General features: G+C 51.6%; 2 protein-coding genes across 2 annotated transcripts in view; one reads left to right on the forward strand and one right to left on the reverse strand.

The window, feature by feature from the left end:
* Positions 1–3,417, forward strand: part of ANPEP (alanyl aminopeptidase, membrane) — a 31,435-nt gene extending 28,018 nt beyond the window's left edge. Inside the window, exon 21 of the mRNA XM_025392256.1 lies at positions 2,809–3,417. Within this exon, the coding sequence (XP_025248041.1) occupies positions 2,809–2,961 (153 nt within the window). The 3' untranslated portion in view covers positions 2,962–3,417. The remainder of the gene's footprint in view (positions 1–2,808) is intronic.
* An 8,002-nt stretch (positions 3,418–11,419) lies between these two features.
* MESP2 (mesoderm posterior bHLH transcription factor 2) lies at positions 11,420–13,736 on the reverse strand. Its single transcript, XM_025392649.1, has 2 exons — positions 12,885–13,736; positions 11,420–12,104 (listed from the first exon to the last, which is right to left on the reverse strand). Exons 1-2 carry the CDS (start codon positions 13,734–13,736, stop codon positions 11,835–11,837), a joined length of 1,122 nt encoding a protein of 373 aa, XP_025248434.1. The 3' UTR covers positions 11,420–11,834.
* Between the last annotated feature and the right edge of the window lie 296 nt (positions 13,737–14,032).

The raw sequence follows: 14,032 nt of genomic DNA on the forward strand, positions 1-14,032 counted from the left end.
TTTTTTTTTTTTTTGAGACGGAGTCTCGCTCTGTGGCCCAGGCTGGATTGCAGTGGCCCGATCTCGGCTCACTGCAAGCTCCGCCTCCCGGGTTCACGCCATTCTCCTGCCTCAGCCTCCGGAGTAGCTGGGACTACAGGCGCCCGCCACGACGCCCGGCTAGTTTTTTGTATCTTTTAGTAGAGACGGGGTTTCATCGTGTTAGCCAGGATGGTCTCGATCGCCTGACCTCGTGATCCGCCCGTCTCGGCCTCCCAAAGTGCTGGGATTACAGGCTTGAGCCACCGCACCCGGCCTCATATGAGGGTTCTAATTGCTCTATGTCTACACTTAATCTCCCTTTCCCCCCTTTTTTAGTATAGTCATCTAGTGGGTAGGAAGTGGTATCATTATGGTTTTCAGTTGTATCTCCCTAATGAGTAATTACATGATGTTGAATATTTCATGTGCTTACTGGCCTTATACACATTTGTGTATCTTTGGAGAAATGGGTAAAACTGATTATTTTTCTTTTCGAGAGAGGGTCTTACTATGTTGCCTAGGCTGTCCTTAAATTCCTGGGCTCAAGCAACCCTTCCACTTCAGCCTTCTGAGTAGCTGGGATTACAGGCGTGTGCCACTGTGCCCAGTCTTTTGCTATTTTAAAATTGGGTTGTCTTTTTATTGTAAAAGTTCTTTATATATTCTGAATATTAGACTTTTATCAGAGATAGGGTTTGCAAGTATTTCTCCCATTCTATGAGACCTGTCACTCACTTGATAGGTCTTTTGATACCCAAAAGTTTTAAATCTTGATGAAATCCTATTTGTTTTTTTTCCTTTGGTTGCTTATGCTTTATGTGTCATATCTAAGAAACTATTGTCTAACCCCAGGTCATGAAGATTTATACTTATTTTTTTTATTTCAAAAAAATTTTCAAACCCACAAAAGACTTGACAATGTTTTTTACTAAGCATTTTATTGGCTGGGCACGGTGGCTCATGCCTGTATTCCCAGCACTTTGGGAGGCCGAGGCAGGTGGATCATGAGGTCAGGAGTTTAAGACCAGCCTGGCCAAGATGGTGAAACCCCGTCTCTACTAAAAAATACAAAACTTAGCTGGGCGCAGTGGCAGGCGCCTGTAATCCCAGCTACTCGGGAGGCTGAGGCAGGAGAATTGCTTGAACCTGGGAGGTGGAGTTTGCAGTGAGCTGAGATCGCGCCCCTGTACTCTAGCCTGGGTGACAGAGCAAGACTCTGCCTCAAAAAAAAAAAAAAAGTTTTATTATGTTTTCACTTAAATGTAGGCATTTGATCTATTTTGACTTAATATTTGTATATGATATGAGGTTGGTGTCCAACTTCATTCGTTTTGCATATGGGTATCCAGTTGTCCAAGTCCCATTTGTTGAAAAGACTGTTCTCCCACTGAATGATTTTGGCAACCTTGTTGAAAATCAATTGACTGTAAATGTAAGGGTTTCTTTTTGGATTCTCAATTCTATTTCATTGATCTACATTTGTATTCTTATGCCTGCACCATACTGTCCTGATTACTGTAGTTTTGTAGTGAGTTTTAAAATTGGGAAGTGTGAGTCCTCCAATTTGCTTTTTTTTTTTTTTTTTTTTTTGAGAAAGGGTCTCACTCTGTCACCCAGGCTAGAGTACAGTGGTGAGATCACAGCTCACTGCAGCCTCAACTTCCCAGGCTCAGGTGATCTCTCCACCTCAACCTCCTGAGTAGCTGGGACTATATAGGCACATGCCACCAAGCCTGGCTAATGTTCTGTATTTTTCTGCAGAGACAGGGTTTCACTACCTTGCCCAGGCTGGCCAACTATGTTCTTTTTCAACACTGTTTTGGCTATTCTTGGTCCCTTGCAATTTCTTATGCATTTTAGGATCACTTATCAATTTCTGCAAAAAAAAAAAAAAAAAGTAGTTAAAATTTTGATGGGATGACATTGAATCTCTAGACCACTATGGGGACTATAGGCATCTCAATAATACTAAATCTTCCAGTCCATGGACACAGATTTATCTGGGTCTTTTTTCTTTTTACTTAGGCGTTCTTTAATTTCTTTCAAAAATGTTTTGTAGTTTTCAGCATACTAGTCTGGCACTCATTTTGTCAAATTTATTCCTAAATATTTCATTCTTGTTGATGCTATCGTACATGGAATTGTTTTCTTAATTTCATTTTCAGGTTTTTCATTGCTAGTGTATAGGAATACAATTGATTTTTGTGTATTGCTCTTGTATCCTGCAACCTTGCAGAAATCATTAGTTCTAATAGTTTTTTTTAATGGATTCCTTAAAATTTTATGTTTGCAAACATGTCATACACATAGTTTTACTTCTTCCTTTCTGGATTCCTTTTATTTCATTCTCTTGGATGACTGCCTGGATAGAACCTCCAGGACTGATAACTCTTCTAATTTGTAGGAGTATTTTTTTAAAAAAAGCATTTATTTATTGAAGCAACTGGATCATTTGTGGTGTAGAAATTTCCACATTTTAGATTTGGCTGGTTGCTTCATCAGCCCCTCTCTACTCTCTTGATGGGATTGATATTATAATGAAATATTACACATGAAGGCCAGAATCTTCCTGAGCCAGGTTTTGCCTGGGATTGTCTTTTGCGACCTCTGTGTTGACAAGGACTTTGCCCAGGAACAAGGCGGACGTCCTCTCTATCCCTAGAACAGGTGTGGTCCCATCCATGGGGACTCTAAAGTGGGAGTGGGAAGCCAGAGGCCTGAGAGAGCTCCTCCTCAAGGCTGTATTAGGGACCCAGACGGGGCTGAGGATCTTTGTTTTTCTGGCAGCTGGAGCAGTTCAAGAAGGACAACGAGGAAACAGGCTTCGGCTCAGGCACCCGGGCCCTGGAGCAAGCCCTGGAGAAGACGAGAGCCAACATCAAGTGGGTGAAGGAGAACAAGGAGGTGGTGCTCCAGTGGTTCACAGAAAACAGCAAATAGTCCCCGGCCCTTAAAGTCACCCGGCCCCCATGCAAGGTGCCCACGTGTGTCCATCCCAGCGGCTGGTGGCAGGGCCTCCATTCCTGGAGCCCGAGGCACCAGTGTCCTCCCCTCAAGGACAAAGTCTCCAGCCTACGTTCTCTCTGCCTGTGAGCCAGTCTAGTTCCTGATGACCAGGTTGACTGAGCACCTCCCGGCCCCTGCCTCTCATGCCAACTCCGCCCTAGGCCTGGCATGGTGCCTGTCGCCCAGGGCCCTGGGGCTGATCTCAGGGAAGCCCAGCTCCAGGGCCAGATGAGCAGAAGCTCTCGATGGACAATGGACGGCCTTGCGGGGGACCGCCCTGTACCCTCTTTCACCTTTCCCTAAGGACCCCAAATCTGAGGAATCAACAGGGCAGCAGATCTGTATATGTTTTTTTCTAAGAGAAAATGTAAATAAAGGATTTCTAGATGAGTGAGACTCATTACTAAACTAAAGCAGGAGTGGGTCAGCACAGCGGCTGGGGAGGCTGGGTGGAGGGAAGCTGGGTGCATGCGGAGCATCGTGGAGCCTGGGACCCCAGAGCACAGGACGGGAGACGTGCCCAGCTTGCTGGCCCTTCCTGCAGGTGCCCTGCACCTATGCCTCCGTGTCTGCCTGCAGGACTCTGGGCTCTATCGACTGAGCTAGCTGGGCGGTTTGCAGGTCTCCTTTTATCCCTATTCTGATGGCAGCTGGAGATGCTGGGTGTTGGGGAGGCATCACAAGGTGGAGGGTGGGCAGCTGTGGACCCAGTGCTCCCGCAGTGAGTGGTGAGAGGGGCCCTGGCAGAGCACAGGGAATACTCTTCAGGAAGCACCCTCCTTAACATGAGGCAAGGGTGCAGGGTGCTGTGCCCCTCTTCCTGCCCCCACAGGAACACCTGGGACAATGTGGGACAGTTCTGTGCAGTGGAGGCAGCAAGCGCAGGGTCCCAGACCTGGTGCCACTCTTCGCTGGCCAAGGGCACGCCCCACAGTCTTCCGTGGAGCGGGGTGGAGTGGGGTGCGGGTACCAATGCATAAAGAGGTTGTTTTCTAGAGCAGCACACAGGGAAGGGCTGGGCTGAGGAGTAGGCAAGCCATGGGGTGGGGACAGCTTTGCCAGGCTCATAAAGTGGGGGCTGTGCCCTCCACATCGCCTGGGGCAGAGGATGGTCAGGGCCAACTCTGAGAAGGTCTGGGACCTGCACAGCTCCACGCATACATTGGCTCTGGTGGGCATTTCTTGACAAATGGAGCCAGACTGTGGCAGGCTCCCCTCAGCCTCTGCCCCGCAAGTCCCATTTGAACATTCAAGGCTGAGGGGAGGAGGAGAAGGCAGGAACAGCCATAGGGGTCCTTAGGAGTCAGCTCCAACAGACACCCACGGCCAGCTCTGCAGGCTGGAATCCTGGAGTCCAGCAGGTCTGGTTTCAGTTTCTTAGACAAGGGACCTACATGCCCAAGCCTCAGTCTCATCTGCACAACGAGGCAGTGTCAGAGCTGTTAGGCTGGCGTGTGGATTGAAGGAGATACATGTACTTAGCAAATGGCCTGACACATAAGGAGAGCTGGGTTTTATTATCACCCTTGACCCTGTCTCCTGGCTCTAGCCCCACCAGCCTCTTCCCCCTTGTGAGAAGCAGGCAGGCCTGGGGCCAGGAAGGTCCCCCATCCCCCACCACCATCCGCACATCAAAGAGTAGGGCTGGCTAAGCTGGGAGGCCAGCCCCGGTGATGGGGCACTGTCCCTCCACCAGCCAGGAGGCTCCCTGGGCTGCCCCAGATTAAGCTCCACCAGTCACTTTGGGCCAACCCTTCCTGTCGCCAGTACCCAGGGGCTGTGGCTAGCACTTGACCTTCTGGGGTCCAGCTGTGGGAGGGGCCAGCCTCACCATCTTGAGTTTCTAATGGGCTCCAGGTTCCCCGGACATTGCAGAGGAGAGAGCTGGCCTGCCAGGGAGAAGAGTTTATGCACATTATTTCATTTAGTTCTCAACTGTACCATGAGATAAGGAACATCTTTATCTCAACTTTACAGATAAGAAAACTGCAGGGCAAGGAGATGAAGTTACAACTCAGTAGAACTGAAGTGGAACCGCTGTCTGGCTTTACTCCCTGCACAGAAGTGGAAGCCGGTTCTCCATCTGGAGCGGGGATGGAGTGCCTGATGTCTATAATGCCGTGCTTGTGCCGTTACTGGAAAGAGGTCTAGATCCAGACCCCAAGAGAGGGTCCTTGGAGCTCATGCAAGAAAGAATTCGGGCAAGTCCATAAAGTGAAAGCAAGTTATTAAGAAAGGAAAGGAATCAAAGAATGGCTACTCCACAGGCAGGGCAGCGGCATCGGCTGCTCAACTGAGTAAACTGAAGAGTTATTTCTGAATTTTGTTTCTGTTTTTGTTTTTGGTTTTTTTTGAGACAGAGTTTCGTTCTTGTTGCCTAGGCTGGAGTGCAATGATGCAATCTCGGTTCACCACAACCTCTGCCTCCTAGGTTCAAGCGATTCTCCTGCCTCAGCCTCCCAAGTAGCTGGGATTACAGGCATGCACCACCATGCCCGGTTAATTCTGTATTTTTATTAGAGATGGGGTTTCTCGACCCCAGGAGATCCGCCCATCTCAGTCTCCCAAACCACTGGGATTACAGGCGTGAGCCACTGTGCCCAGCCTTATTTCTTGATTATATGCTAAATGAGGGGTGGATTTTTCATGAGTTTTTTGGAAAGAAGTGGGGATTTCCTAGAACTGAGGGTTTCTCCCCTTTTTAGACCACACAGGGTAACTTCTGGATGTTGGTGTGGCATTTGTGAACTGTCACATGCTGGTGGGAGTGTCTTTTAGCAGCTAATGTATTATAATCAGCACATAATGAGCAGTGAAGATGACCACAGGTCACTTTTGTCACCATCTTGGTTTTGGCAGGTTTTGGCAGGTTTCTCTACTACATGCTGTTTTATCAGCAAGGTCTTTGTGACCTGTATCTTATGCCGATCTCCCGTCTCATCCTATGACCAAGAATGCCTAACCTCCTAGGAATGCAGCCCAGCAGGTCTCAATCTCATTTTACCCAGCCCCTATTCAAGATGGAATCGCTCTGTTTCAAACACTTATGACGGTGCCACCTGGCAGTGTACAATGCTGGCACTCATCAGGCCCTCCAAGGCTGATCCTGGAATGCAGTGAGGATACACAGAGCCAGAGCAATGCCTGCAGAGCCTTGGTCAAGGTCAAAGAGCAGGAACCAACTAGAACTCTGGTGGCTGATTCCCTGCCCAGCGCTCTTATCTGCCAGGGAGATGAGCCCTCAGCATCAAGTCCAGCAGGAATGGAAGGTGCTGAGGCTCTGCAAGAAGCAGCCCTGGTGGCTCCTCTGACCCAGCTTTTTGAGACTGTGGAATCAGCACAGCTAAGGCAATCTTTCCTTTTCTTTTTCTTTTTCTTTTCTTTTTTGAGACAAAGTCTCACTCTGTCGCCCAGGCTTGCAGTGGCACGACCTCAGCTCACTGCAACCTCCACCTCCTGGGCTCAAGCTATTTTCCTGCCTCAGCATCTTGAGTAGCTGGGATTACAGGTGCTCGCCACCATACCAGGCTAATTTTTTGTATTTTTAGTAGAGACGGGGCCGGACTGGTCTCGAATTCCTGACCTCAGGTGATCTGCCTGCTGGGATTATAGAAGTAAGCCACTGTGCCTGGCCTCATTTTCCCTCCCTCCCTTTCTTTCTTTCTTTTTTTTTTTTTTTAAAGGTGGGGTCTTTCTATGTTGCCCAGGCTGGCCTTAAACTCCTGGCCTCAAGCAAACTTTCCACCTCACCCTCCCAAAGTGCTGGGTTTACAGATGTGAACCACTGTGCCCAACAAATTTGAAGTTTGCTTTTTGTTCGTTTGTATGTGTATAGAGGTGGGGTAGCACTCTGTTAACCCAGGCTGCAGTGCAGTGGTACGATCACAGCTCATTGGAGCCTCATCCTCTTGGGCTCAAGCAGTCTTCCTGTCTCAGTTCTCGTAGCTGGGACTATAGGCACACACCACCACACCTGGATAATTTAAAATTTTTTTGTAGAGGCAGCTCCCTGCTATGTTGCCCAGACTGGTCTCCAACTCTTGGCTGTAGGGTATCTTCCTGCCTTGGCCTCCCTAAGTGCTGGTATTACAGGCATGAGCCACCGCACCTGGCCCTGAGAGAACCTTTCAGCACAGTTCTGGACGTGGGCCAAGCATTTCACTTCTCCTAGCTTCAGTTACCCATATGAAAAACTGAATGTTCTCTCCATTGCAGGGTCATTGAAAGGCCTGGGTGAGGTACTCAGCAAGTGTTCAGTCTCTTATAGACAGTGACTGGGGTTCCCAGGAAGAAGGTGTGGGGGGACCAGTCATCCCAGGCAGGGTACAAGCATCAGTCCCTCTCCCTCCCCTGCCAGGCACTTAGCAGAGAGGTACAGCCCAGAGCAGCATGCCTGGGATGGAGCCATGGATGGACAGATGGACTGGAGGCAGTAAGGGTCTGCTGCTCTGAGATGCAGGGCTGAGCCTTCGCTCCCAGAGTGGGAGGACAGGCATGGGGATATTCGCCGGAGTCCACCTGGACCCAGCTCCCCTCACTCCAGCAGCATCTAGGACGGCCCAGGCAACCCCAGTTGGGCATCCGCACATGCTTCCTTGGCTGGGGCGATGGGGCCTCTTGCCTCTGCTCGCCATAGAGGCCCATGCTGAGGAGAACTGAAGAACGAGGCTTCCAAGTTCCAGAGGATGCTTATCTCTGGCTGCTGCTGGTGAAGGCCAGAACTCTCCTGGGCTCCACTCAAGCCCTCACAGGGCCTCAGAGTTAGAGAAACATGGCCAGGGAGGACCTCCCTCTGCCGCCACAAGGACTAACTCCAGATAGGTGGGAGCCAAAGAAAGGAGACAGGGTTGTTGTTTAGTTCTGCCTTCAGTGCAGATGCTAAGAGACCGTGGAGCCAGGACCTTGGGTCTTCTTGGGAGGAGAGAGCACTGGACTAGGAGTGATGAGCCTAATGTCCACACCTAACTGGAGGTGAAGAATATTCATGGTTCGCAACCTGGCTGGGCTTCAGAATCCCCTGGAGAGGATCTTGTTAAAACCTAGGAACCTGAGACTTTACCCTGGGAATCTAACTCACTGAATCATGCTCTCAGAGGACGATCCCGGAACCAGATGGCACAGCACGCTGCCAGGTTTGGGAACCACTAGACTAGGTTATCTTAGGTAATGTGACTCTACTTAGTACTTTTTTTTTCTTTTTTCGGAGACAGAGTCTCGCTCTGTCACCCAGGCTTAGGCTGGAGTGCAGTGGCACAATCTTGGCTCACTGAAGCCTCCGCCTCCCGGGTTCAAGTGATTCTCCTGCCTCAGCCTCCCTAGTAGTTGGGATTACAGGCACCTGCCACCATGCCCGGCTAATTTTTGTATTTTTAATAGAGATGGGGTTTCACTGTGTTGGCCAGGCTGGTCTCGAACTCCTGACCTCAAGTGATCGCCCCACCTTTGCATCCCAAAGTGCTGGGATTACAGGCATGAGACACCACGCCTGGCCTCAGTACTCATTTTATTGAGCACTTACTATATGGCAAGTATTAAAACCCTGAGAGGTAGGGTCTATTATGTCTCCACTTCACAGTTGAATAAACTGAGGCTCAGGGAGGTTTCAAAGGATGCCTGTCAGTCTCACTTGGTTACACAGCAAGTAAGAGCCAAGCAGAATGCGCAACCTGCTGTGTCTCTGCTCTAAGCTTGCCTGGATTTTTCTCATCCTTCCAGCTGTGGCTGACAGCCCCTCGGGACAGCACGGCCCTAAGGGCAGAACCAGAGCACTTCTGGAAGGTTAAAGGAAGAAGGTACCTCAGCACCACCCAACATAGTTCCTCCTTTAGGAACTGTGAAAACTCAGAGTGACTTGCCCGATGCCCCAGGACACGTCAGAGACAACAGGCAACCTTGCAGAATGACAGGGGAAAGCCTTGCATGTCAAGAGCTCAGGCCCAGGAAATCAGGCAGCTCACTCTCTGTGCTGCCTCTCCCCTTCTCTCAAGCTGGACTGTTGCAATGGCCTCCTGCCTGGTTCCATTTCCATGAAGTGGCCGAAGGGACTGAGAGCAGCCTTCTTACCAGCTCACCCCCAATTCCCAACCCTCAGTGCTGCCCATCACTCAGGAAACAGAGGCCAAAACCTCATCAACCACCACGTGGAACTCCCCCGTCTTGCCTCCAAGCCCCTTTCTGGCTCTGTTTGCCACTTTTCTCTGTCAACTCTAGACACTAGATGCTTCTGTTTCAACTTGGCTCATGCTGTTGCTCCTGCCTGGACCTCTCCTCCCTCACTCCTCTTGGCAAACTCCTGCATATCCTTCAACACCCAGCTCTAAGGTCACCTCTCCTGCAACTCTCTCCTCCATGAGTCAGCAGATACAGAAGGAAGTTACCACCACCACTGGCTCCCATGCCGACAGGAGCCTTTACTAATGGATCTTGGCGTCCTTTTCCCAAGATCCTGGCAGTGCCTCTTACTCTTAAGACACTGCAATCAAGGCAGCAGGACTAAGGAATCAGGTAACTCAAGAATGAGATGGTACTGCCAACCTTGCCTCCCACCAGGCTACCGCATCCTGGTCCCTAAGCACCTCACACAAATCCCCATCCTTGTGTTTAGGACCTGGGCTTTGATCATTTATTTCCCTGTAATTCACATTAGTTGGGGAATATTTACTCTCTGGCACCTAACACATGGTGCTACGGGCTGAACTGTGTCCCCATAAAATTCCTGTATGGCTGAGTGCAGTGGCTCATGCCTGTAATACCAGCACTTTGGGAGGCCAAGGCGGCTGAACTGTGTTCTCATAAAATTCCTATGTTTGGCTGGGCGTGGTGGCTCACGCCTGTAATCCCAGCACTTTGGGATGCCGTGGCGGGTGGACCATTGGAGGTCAGGGGTTCAAGACCAGCCTGGCCAACATGGGGAAACCCCATCTCTACTAAAAATACAAAAATTAGCCGGGCATGGTGGCAGGCACCTAGGCCAGTTACTAGGGAAACTGAGGCAGGAGACTCACTTGAGCCTGTGAGGCAGAAGTTGCAGTGAGCTGAGATCATGCCACTGCACTCCTGCCTAGGTGACAGAGTGAGACTCCATCTCAAAAAAAAGAAAGAAAAAAATTTCCTATGTTGGGCTGGGTGCAGTGGCTCACACCTGTAATCCCAGCACTTTGAGAGGCTGAGGCAGGTGGATCGCTTGAGGTCAGGAGTTCCAGACCAGCCTGGCCAACATGGTGAAACCCCATCTCTACTGAAAATACAAAAATTAGCTGGGCATAGTGGCAGGCATCTGTAATCCCAGCTACTCAGGAGGCTAAGGCAGGAGAATCACTTGAACCTGGGAGGCAGAGGTTGCAGTGTGCCGAGACTGCACCATTGCACTCCAGCCTGGGCAACAGAGCAGGACTCTGTCTAAAAAACAAACAAACAAACAAACAAACAAAAATTTCTTATGTTTAAGCCCTGACATTCAATATTTCAGAATGTAACTGTATGACTGTATTAGGAAAAAGATCCCTAAAAGAGTAAATACAGTTAAATGGGTCCCTTAGGGTAGGTCCTCATCCAACATGACTAGTGCCCTTATAAGAAATCAGGACACAGACAATAGAGACAGATGTGTGACTGTGTGGGGGCTCAATGAACAGGCAAGCCACAGAGAGAGGCCCCAGAAGCCACCAAACCTGCCTACACCTTGATCTTGAACTTCTAGCCTCCAGAATTGTGAGAAAATAAATTTGCGTTGTTTAAGCCACCCAGTCTGTGGTTGTTTTTTTTTTTTTAAGTTTTTTGTAGGGACGGGGTCTTGCTATGTTGTCCAGGCTGGTCTCGAATTCCTGGCCTCAAGGGATCCTCCAGCCTCAGGCTCTCAAACTGCTGGGATTACAGGCATAAGCCACTGCACCCAGCCCGTGGCATTCTAGTATGGCAGTCCTCGCAAACTAATACACTGGGCCTAGCACATAGGAACCACTCCCAGCATTCTTTGAAGAAAATTTCATGTCATTGTGAAAGAGCCCTAAATCACAGGTCTCTGGGACTGTGGTCTCCCCATTTGGGGGTCCTGTCTGTCTGTCCACAGCTGCATGCACCTACCCCACCAGTCACCAGGAATGTTCCCAGAACACAAAAGGGCAGTGGTGATGTGGCTGGGGCAAGTGGGCAGGCCCAAGTTCAGCCCACCTGTGCTACCTTGCACAGCAAGCCAGGTGGAGCTTTTGGCCCTGGAGCACCAGCGCAATAAATATGGTCAAACTGACAAATGAGGGCCCACACATATCTTAGCAGGCCTGGATTCGGGAAGGAAGGAGCAGCAGAACTTGTTCCCCACAGAAGGAAAACATGTTTCCTTTTCCAGAGGCAAGAAAAACCCAGGTTGATGGACAAAAAACAAAACCAAACTAAATTTTTGTTGTGTGTGTGTGTGTTTTTTAAGTACAAAAAATCAAAGCATATAGGGCTCTGGCCAACTGTCACCAAGAAGCAGAGTATGGGGCCTGCCTCCTACACCCATTCTCCCACCTGTCCCTGCCCAGCTGCCTTTGGGGTAAAGGAGACCTCTTCTTAGAGCAGCTCAGACTGTGCTCTGCAGAGCGCCAGGCATTCTGGGGGTGTCTAGCAGTGGAGGACACTGCCCCCGCCCTGACTCCATCCAGGGAAGATACCCACTATCTATTTCAAACACTGCTTCCCTGAAAGACATCACTTAGAAAAAGGGAGCCTTGGCTAAAGGAAAGCATGAACAACCACTAAGTAGCAAATGAGGAGGCACCCATGCTACAGGCCTGATTCCTGGATGGAGAGAGGGAAGTCAAAGCCATTCAGTAGAAGATGCCCAGGTGGGCCCCCTCCAGATCTTCTTGCCAAAGTTCAGGGCAGCCACTGAATCGCAGGCCTGAGCTCTGGGGAGGGCTTGCTTCACTGAGCTGGAAGGCGGCGCCTGGTCCCTGGTCCTCTGAGTTGGGCACCACCTCTGCACTGTGGCTCCAGCACCCCCAGGGGGTCTGAGGCTGCAGTCTCTGGCATGATGGGTGGGGCAGGAGAGATGGAGCTCCCAGCGAAAGACAGGACTCTGGAGACACAGAGAGACCCTGCAAGAGAGGTAAGAGCAGCCTGGTTAGTGGGCTGCTCCCTGATGTCCAGAGATCTTGAATCTAGCTCGTTGCCATGGTGTGGCTGGCAGCATCTGGGCAGCCCTGGTGCAATGGATGTAGCAAAGCCAACTGGTTAAGAGCACTGGCTCAGGAGACACTCTGCTAAGGCTTAAATCCCAGTTCTGCTACTCACTAGCAATGAGAACTCAGGTAGCTCTTTTTGTCTCAGTTTTCTCACATGTAAACTAGGGAAGCTGATAATACCTACTTCCCATGGTCATTACTGGGGCTGAATAACACATGTAAGGTGCCAAGAATGATGATGGGCACACAGAAAGTGTTCAACAAATTTTGGTTAATAGATTTTTTATGGACCATGAGTCATTCATGAGCCTCATGAATGAATGAAGCTTGAAGAAAACTTGAAATCACCCGCTCCAGGCCCATGCACTGGGGAAAAGCTGCCCTTACCCTGGGACTTCCTTCCCCCACTGCACTCTTAATAGCACTTGAAGCCAGTAAGCCACCCTGCTACCTTCCACCCTCTGAGCAAGTCGGCGGGCTCTCCCTCTTTCCCATGGCTGTGAAGACTGCTTGTGGTGACTGTGGAGGTGGCCTTAACTTCCCAGGGTCCAACCTCTTCTCCCAAGGAGCTGGGGGTTCTTTCCATTCTCCCCTCCATTAGATAATCCTGGAGTAGATAAGCTGGGATCGAAAAAGTATGAGATTCTCTGCAGACTGGAGGCTGGGGAACACAGCAAGAGCCTCCACACATACCTGGTACACTGCGGCCAGCTCCAGGGTTGCTGGGGGCGTCGTCCAGGGCACTGGCGGGTTCCGGGGCTCTGGGGACGACTGCGTCCAGGGACAGCCTTGGGGTGGCGTCCAAAGAGACGCGTCGGAGGTTGTCCCTTGGGACGAATACGGAGGCGACTGTATCTTGGGGCAGTAAGGGGGTGTCGCCCAGGGATCCGTGTCGTGGACCCCCCTTCCCAGGCGCTCGGGTGCGGCTCGGGCTCCGGGGCAGGAGGACGGGGACCCCCAGGACGCCTCGGCGAGGACGGCGGAGACAAGGCCTGTCCCGCGCCCCTGCCCATCCGCCTGCGTCTGCGCCTGCGCGGGGCCGCCGTCGGGGCACAGCGGGCAGCCTCGAGGGGACCCCGCGTCCCCGCGCTGCCTGCGCCGGTACTGCAGACTCTCCTCGCTGAGGCCCAGCACGGCCGATAGGTGGCCGATGTAGCGGATGGCAAGGCGCAGCGTCTCGATCTTGGTCAGGCTCTGGCCGGCGGGCGCCAAGGAGGGAGGCAGAAAGCCGCGCAACTCGTGCAGCGCGCTGGCCAGCGTGCGCATGCGCAGTTTCTCCCGCTCGCTGGCGCTCTGCCGCTGTCCGCCCGCTGGCCCGCTGCGCGCTCGTCTGGGCGTCGTCGCGGGTGCTTCTGCGGCTCGGGAGCTGCAGCCCGCAGGCGCTGGCTGCGGGAGTCCGCGGGCGCCGTCGCAGGGGCACGAACCCGACGAATCCGAGGAGGAGGCCGGGGACGTGGAGTCTGAGTGGCCGGCCCAGCCCCAGCCCTGGGCGAAGATCCAGTGGTCGTGGCCAAGGAGGCTCTGCGGAGGAGGCGACTGGGCCATGGCCGGGCTGCAGGCTCTGGGAGGCTGGGCTAGCCACCTCCAGGCTTGAGCTTTTATGTTGCCCAAAGGTGTGAGGTGGCCCCCCGCCAGGTTACAGAGAGGTGTCAAAACCCACAGAGCCCAGGGAAGGTCTGGGCAGGGGGCCCCTGGGAAAGCGGGCCCATTTGCGGAGGTGTGGATTCTGACTCCTTGGGAGCTCTAAATGGAGGCCCCTGCAGCCCGGGAAGTATGGGAGGAACAATTCGCATCTGGATGGAGCTGCTAAGCTTCTCACCATGCTCCCACCCACGCCCCCG

The sequence above is a fragment of the Theropithecus gelada genome, chromosome 7b (genome assembly GCF_003255815.1).
Source record: "Theropithecus gelada isolate Dixy chromosome 7b, Tgel_1.0, whole genome shotgun sequence".
Classification (NCBI taxonomy): Eukaryota; Metazoa; Chordata; class Mammalia; order Primates; family Cercopithecidae; genus Theropithecus; species Theropithecus gelada.